This window comes from Chiloscyllium plagiosum, unplaced genomic scaffold (genome assembly GCF_004010195.1).
Source record: "Chiloscyllium plagiosum isolate BGI_BamShark_2017 unplaced genomic scaffold, ASM401019v2 scaf_11422, whole genome shotgun sequence".
Classification (NCBI taxonomy): domain Eukaryota; kingdom Metazoa; phylum Chordata; class Chondrichthyes; order Orectolobiformes; family Hemiscylliidae; genus Chiloscyllium; species Chiloscyllium plagiosum.
The window spans coordinates 46,442-53,482 of NW_025215265.1; the positions used below are offsets into that span (position 1 = coordinate 46,442).

General features: G+C 49.2%; 1 protein-coding gene across 1 annotated transcript in view; it reads right to left on the bottom strand.

The window, feature by feature from the left end:
- Positions 1 to 1,876: 1,876 nt before the first annotated feature.
- LOC122548242 (proline-rich protein 29-like) overlaps positions 1,877 to 7,041 on the bottom strand; it is a 24,506-nt gene continuing 19,341 nt past the window's right edge. Inside the window, exons 3-4 of the mRNA XM_043686776.1 lie at positions 5,473 to 5,591; positions 1,877 to 2,344 (exon numbers count right to left, since the gene is read on the bottom strand). Of these exons, the coding sequence (XP_043542711.1) occupies positions 2,123 to 2,344; positions 5,473 to 5,591 (341 nt within the window). The 3' untranslated portion in view covers positions 1,877 to 2,122. The remainder of the gene's footprint in view (positions 2,345 to 5,472; positions 5,592 to 7,041) is intronic.

The window sequence follows — 7,041 nt, forward strand, 5'->3', positions numbered from 1 at the left end:
CCAGAACACACTCTGCCCTGGACACACTCCCCCCGGACATACTCTCCCCCTGGGGACACACTCTCCTCTGGACACACTCTCTCCACAGGTCCCACTCTCCCACCGGACACACACTCCCTGGACATACTCTCCTTTGGACACACTCTCCCCTGAACACTCTCAGCCCCCTGAACACACTCTCCCATGAACACAAACTCCCCGGAACCCACTTTCCCCTGGACACACACTCCCCTTGACACACTCTCCCCTGGTCTGACTCTTTCCTATCCCCACACCCCAGACACACACCCACCTGGACATATTCTCCCACCTGGTCACACATCCTCCCCAGGCACACTTCTCCCCACCCTGCACACAGTCCCTCCTGGACACACCCTCCCCTGGACACACTCCTGCCTCGCCTCACACTCCCCCCTGGACACACTCTCCCCCTGCACACACTGTCCCCTTGGTCACACATCCCCTGGACACATTCCCGTTGGATACAGAGAAAGTAAAAAAGGGAGGACGAACTGAGAGAGATGAAAAGTGGGAGGGAGAGAAAAGGGTCAAGAAAGATTTGAATCTTTTATGTAACCACCTCCCGTAGTCCTCATGTTCGTGGGGGGATGTGATGGCCGAATGCTATTATCACTGGCCTGTTAATCCCGAGAGCCAGCTCATGTCCTGGAGAACCCGGTTTGAACGTTGCCGCGGCAGGTGGTGGATATTGAATTCAATGAAAAAGAAAATCTGGAATGAAATGTCTCACGTTGATCATGAGACCATTTGCCAATTGTCAGGGAATTCACCATCTGGTTCACCAATGTCCTTTCGGGAAGGAAACTGCTATCCTCACCTGCCCTGGCTGATACGTGACTCCAGTCCCACCGGATTGCGGTTGACACTTAACTGCCCCCAGGGTAATTAGAGACGGGGAATACTTAGAGAGGCCCCTATCCTGTGAATGAATTAAAACAAAATTTTCCCAGCAATTCCGAGGCTGAAGGCGACCAATTAATTGTTCGAGCCAATAAATCCCCGAAAGTGGTTGTTAGGAGAGTGAGACAAACAAAACTGCACCAGGAGGGAGAGGGACACAGCAAGGCAGGCAGTATCAGGAGGGAGCTGCCTGCCCCTCCTGATGCTGCGGGACACAGCAAGGCAGACAGCTTCAGGAGGGAGAGGGACACAGCAAGGCAGACAGCTTCAGGAGGGAGAGGGACACAGCAAGGCAGGCAGCATCAGGAGGGAGAGGGACACAGCTGCTGTGTTCTCCCAGCCTCCTGCCTGTCTATCCTCTGGGTGTATGAAGCATAATTTGTCACTGAGCTGGATGAAATGCTGTGGCAAAGGATCACATAGCCAGCTGTGGAATGTTCGGGATATATTGAATCGATTTGATCCTCTTATCTGTGGAAAGATATTGGACTCAGTCCACAAAGGGTTCACTGGGTGGGTCCCAGCGTGGAGGGACTCGGTTGAGGAGAGTTTGAGATGACACACAGGCTGAAGAAACTCAGCAGGTCTGACAGGATCCGTGGGAAGAGAAACAGAGTTAATGTTTTGAGTCCGAAAGATTCTCCCTCAGCGCTGAAGGAAGAAATAGAAAACTGATGGGTTTTATGTTGTTGGCAAAGTTTGAGAGACTACAGATCAAAGGAGTCGGAGCACAACAGGCAAATCCTTTTCACAAAAGGGACAAGGTATATCTGTTAATAACAGAACAACGGTCTGCTCTGAATGGGAACATAATCCTGGCACTAGGTAGCAGTGGGGTAAATGTCTGGTAGATATTGATCGGAGCAAATTCATTGCCACTTTTTCAAACCTTTTCATTCATTTGTGAGATATGGCAACATAAATTACCCGTCCGTAATTGCCCAGGGGACATGAGGTCATGCTCATTGCTGGGGGTGTGGAATCAAACATAGGCCAGACAAGATACAAATGGCAGTTATACACCTGGAATGGACAATAGTGAACAGGGTGGATTTTTACAACAATCTGTGACACCTGCCATCAAGGGTATAAGCAAGGAAGACTTTTCCAGTCCACATTTACCCTCTGGCTGCATTTTGTACATGATCCCAGAGTTCACCCTGGGCTTGTGGATTACCACCACAACACAGCAGCCAGGAACTTACATCTCTCTCCGGGGACTAGGGGGCGCATCTCCACTGAGGTGGCGTACTGTAGGCCTCAGATTCTCCTGTTGTCCTCTCACCATGTGCTGCGCTTGAGGTTGACTCTGGGTTTGAACCTGGTGTGACCAAGAGGGATACACAGTGTATGGCCAAGGTGCGTAATGATGGTGATAGATTGTATCTGGCTCGCTGTCTTCCATTCTGATGGACATGCGGTTCTGCGAAGAAACACAACACTGTCAGACTGATTTCTTAAACCAAGCGTTTTTTGTTCACCACATAGAGGTCTGAATGGTTGTAGGTTTAAACATGATAATTGTAATAGTGGGAATTACATACGGCAGCTGTTGGCCATTTCAGGTGGAATGTGCACTCATCAGTTTAATTCAACAACAACTTGCATTTATGTAGCAGCTTTGACAGAGAAGTGTCTCGATAACAGTCACAGGAAGATTATTTGGCGAAAACTGGCATTGATCCATATAAGGAGATAGATAGACAGGTGATTAAGTCCATGACCACATCCGTCGGTATTGAAGATGGCCTTGGAAAGAAGAGAGAGAGAGTTTATGGAGGGAATTTGACGTTCTGACAAAGAGCTCAATGCCGTTGTGAATTCTGTGGGAGCTGCAAGAGAGACCGTGACTGGGGGGTCACCATGTTCTCAGGGAGCTGCTGGGATGGAGGAAATTTCCAGAGGATTTGAACATAAGGATAAGGTTTTTAAAGTGGAATTGTTGGTGGGGTTGGACTGGGATTAATGAGTGGCTTCCAGTGTGGAGAAAGTGAGGAGTGCAGATGCTGGAGATCCGAGTCGAGAGTGTGGTGCTGGAAAAGCACAGCAGGTCAGGCAGCATCTGAGGAGCAGGAGAATCAACATTTCATCAGGACACTAGTGTCGAGTGTGTAGAGTGGAGGCATTAGAAGTGTTTGGGTTTGAGACTCCATGGAAGGAGTGCTGTACTGTTCAAAGGGTTGACCTTAGTACGAGATGTTAATCAAAGGTCCTGTCTGATCTGTTTGGTGTGTGTAAAATGTCACCAAGGTAAAATTCTCTGGTTATGAACACATTGCCACCATGGCTGTGTTGTGGGAAATGGAACATTCAGTGCACAGCGAGCAAACACAAATAAAGTGATTATAGAACAGTTCAGGCCCTTTGGCCCTCGATGTTGTGCCAGCCCTTTGCCCTACTCTAAGATCAGACTAACCTACATAACGCTATCATCGAAGTGCCTATCCAAGAGTCACTTAAATGTCCCTAACTCTACTACCACTGCATTTCTCTCTGACTAATGCATCTAACACTACAGGTAATTTAGCCTGGACATGGCCAATTCACCTGACCTGCACATCTTTGGACTGTGGGAGGAAACAAAAGCACCCAGAGGAAACCCACGCAGACATGGGGAGAATGTGCAAACTCCACACAGACAGACACCTGAGACTGGAATCGAACCCAGGTCCCTGGTGCTGTGAGACAGCAGTGCTAACCACTGAGCCACTGTGCCGCTCTAAAGAACCTTCCTCTGACATCTCCCCTAAACCTTCTTCCAGTCACCTTAAAATTATATCCTCTTGTGATAGCCACTTCTGCCCTGGGGAAAAAAGTCTCTGGCTATCCACTCTATCTATGTCTCTCATCATCTTGTACACCTCTATCAAGTCACCTCTCATCCTTCTTCACTCCAATCAGAAAAGCCCTAACTCCCTCAACCTTTCTTCATCAGACACACCCTCCAGCCCAGGCAGCACCCTGGTAAATCTCCTCTGCACCCTCTCTAAAGCTTCCACATCCTTCCTATAATGAGGCGACCAGAACTGAGCACAATATTCCAAGTGTGGTCTAACCAGGGCTCTATAGAGCTGCAGCAAAGCATTGCGGCTCTTAAATTCAATCCCCCTGTTAATGAAAGCCAATATACCATATGCCTTCTTAACAACCTGTCAACTTTGAGGGATCCATAGATATGGATCCCAAGATCCCACTGTTCCTCCACGCTGCCAAGAACCCTGCCTTTAACCCTGTATTGAGCATTCAAATTAAACCTTCCAAAATGAATCACTTCACACTGTTCCAGGTTAAACTCCATCTGCCATGTCTCAGCCCAGCTCTGCATCCTGTCAATGTCCCGTTGCAACCTACAAAAGCCAACCACACTATCCACAACTCCACCAACCTTTGTGTCATCAGCAAACTCACTAACCTACCCTTCCACTTCCTCATCCAAGTCATTTATAAAAATCACAAAGAGCAGAGGTCCCAGAACCGATCCCTGTGGAACACCACTGGTCACCAAGCTCCAGACTGAATACTTTCCACCTACCATCACCCTCTGTCTATGGGCCAGCCAATTCTGTATCCAGGCAGCCAGATTTCCCTGTATCCCATGCCTCCTTACTTCCTGAATGAGCCTACCATGGGGAACCTTATCAAGCACCTTATGGGCGGCACAGTGGCACAGTGGTTAGCACTGCTGCCTCACAGCGCCAGAGATCTGGGCTCAATTCCTGCCTTAGGCGACTGTCTGTGTGGAGTTTGCATGTTCTCCCCGTGTCTGTGTGGGTTTCCTCCGGGTGCTCCGGTTTCCTCCCACAGTCCAAAGATGTGCAGGTTAGGTAAATTGGCCATGCTAAATTGCCCGTAGTGTTAGGTAAGGGGTAAATGTAGGGGTATGGGTGGGTTACACTTCGGTGGGTCAGTGTGGACTTGTTGGGCCGAAGGGCCTGTTTCCACACTGTAATGTAATCTAATTTAAAAAGAAACCTTGCTGAAATCCATATACACCACATCCACTGCTCTACCTTCTTCAATGTGTTTTGTCACATCCTCAAAAATTTAAATAAGATTTGTGCGGTATGACCTGTCCTTCACAAAGCCATACTAATCATCTCTAATCAAACTATGGTTTTCCAAGTAATCATAAATCCTGTCCCCCAGAATCCTCTCCAATAATTTGCCCACCACAGATGTAAGACTGACTGGTCTATATGTTCCAGGATTATCCCTATTCCCTTTCTTGAACAAGGGAATAACATTTGCCACCCCCCAGTCATCTGGTGCTCTTCCTGTCGAGAGCGAGGGTGCAAAGATCATCACCAAAGGCACAGCAATCTCTTCCCTCACTTCCTGTAGTAGCCCAGGGTATGTCCTGTATGCTGCAGATCATTTATCTATCCTTGTGCTTTGCACAAATTTCAGCACATCCTCCTTCTTAACATCAACCTGTTTGAGCATATCAGCCTGTTTCACGCTGTCCTCAGAAACATCAAAGCCCCTCTCTGTAGTGAATACTGAAGCAAAGTATTCATCCAGGAATCAGTGTGAAAGTGTGTGAGTTCTGACCTGCATGGCAGGCCGGGCCTGTGCACTGTACCCGAATCCCTTCAGCGCTGCCATGGTGAGGTTATTCATGACCACTTGATGCATCTGGGCGTTCTGGATCATCATCAGATCCACCAGGTCTACAACAAGAAAAAATACATCACTCTCACAACATGGCAATCCAGTTCATGGGAAAGAACAGACATGGGGAATACAATGGGGAGATGATGGCTGACTGGGATTATCGCTAGGCCAGAATCTCAGCTAATGTTCTGGGGACCCACATCCAAATCCCACAATGTTAAATTCAATAAAAATGAATCTGGAACTCTGAACCTACTGATGACCATGAAACCATTGTTGATTGTCAGAAAAGAAATCTGCCGTCTTCACTCAGTCTGGCCTACATGTGACTCCAGACCTACAGTGAGGCAGTTAGTTCTCAGCTGTCCTCTGAAATGGCCAAACAAGCCACTCAGTTGTACCAAATGGTACAAAGTCTCAACAGGATGGACCACCTGGCATTGACTTAGGCATCTGAATAGACAATGGCAGAACTAGCCCAGTTGACCCTGCACAATCCTCCTCACTACCATCTGGGGGCTAGTGCCAACATTGGGTGACCTCTCTCACAGATTCATTGAGTAACAGCCTGACACAGCCATATTGATGGAATCATACCATACAGAAATCTGAGTTCATCCCTGTGGTTGGAGGGACCTGCCTACGGAACTGACTTATCCCGCACTGACTCCGGACTACGTTCAGACCAACAAAATTTGGACTCAACCAGGACAACCAGGACCTACAACAAATCCGAAACCTCCAGCAACAGACCTCCCTCCGGATCCTCCACTCCACGCTTGCAGCCATGCGCCGCTACCTACATTCCCTACAGTCAGCCCTGCCCCAGCTCAGGACAACACTCTCACAGACCTGTAAAGGACCTCTACTGTTCTTCATCCACAGGAGGATCCATAAACTAAACAAACATTTCTTCCTGGCCATATCGGAAATTAAAGACAGTAAGTACCAAAACCTTTCATGTACTTACCCCCACACTCCGGATTCCTCAACTGTTCCAGAATCTTCCATCGGCCTCCGAAATCGTTCCGGCGCCATCTAACCACGCGTCTGCTACATCGCCCGCGGCAACAACCGCCGCCGCGGACCAAGACGTCACTTCCACCCCCACCGATCTCGCAGCCTCCGCGATCGCCGCCCAGACAACCGCCTCCATGATCGCCAGGAAGACCATCGCCAACAGATTCGCGGCCCCCGCGGCTATCAGGAATAGCACTGTCTCGGTCGTCACCACAGCCACTTCCGCCCCCAGTGACATCACCAACCTGCACGACCACAACGCCGCATGTGTCTCCGCCCCCACGCCGATCTCAGTCACGTCTAACCCCGCCCCCACGCCGATATTCGTCACCACGCCCAACTCCAGCCCCACTCCAGGTCCTAGCTCCCAGCCCTGCCGTGTTTTCACCATCCCTCCAGACCTACCCCTCTCTGAGGATGAAAGATCAGTCCTCAGCAGAGGCCTCACCTTCATTCCCCTACGCTCCCGGATTAATGAGTTCAACA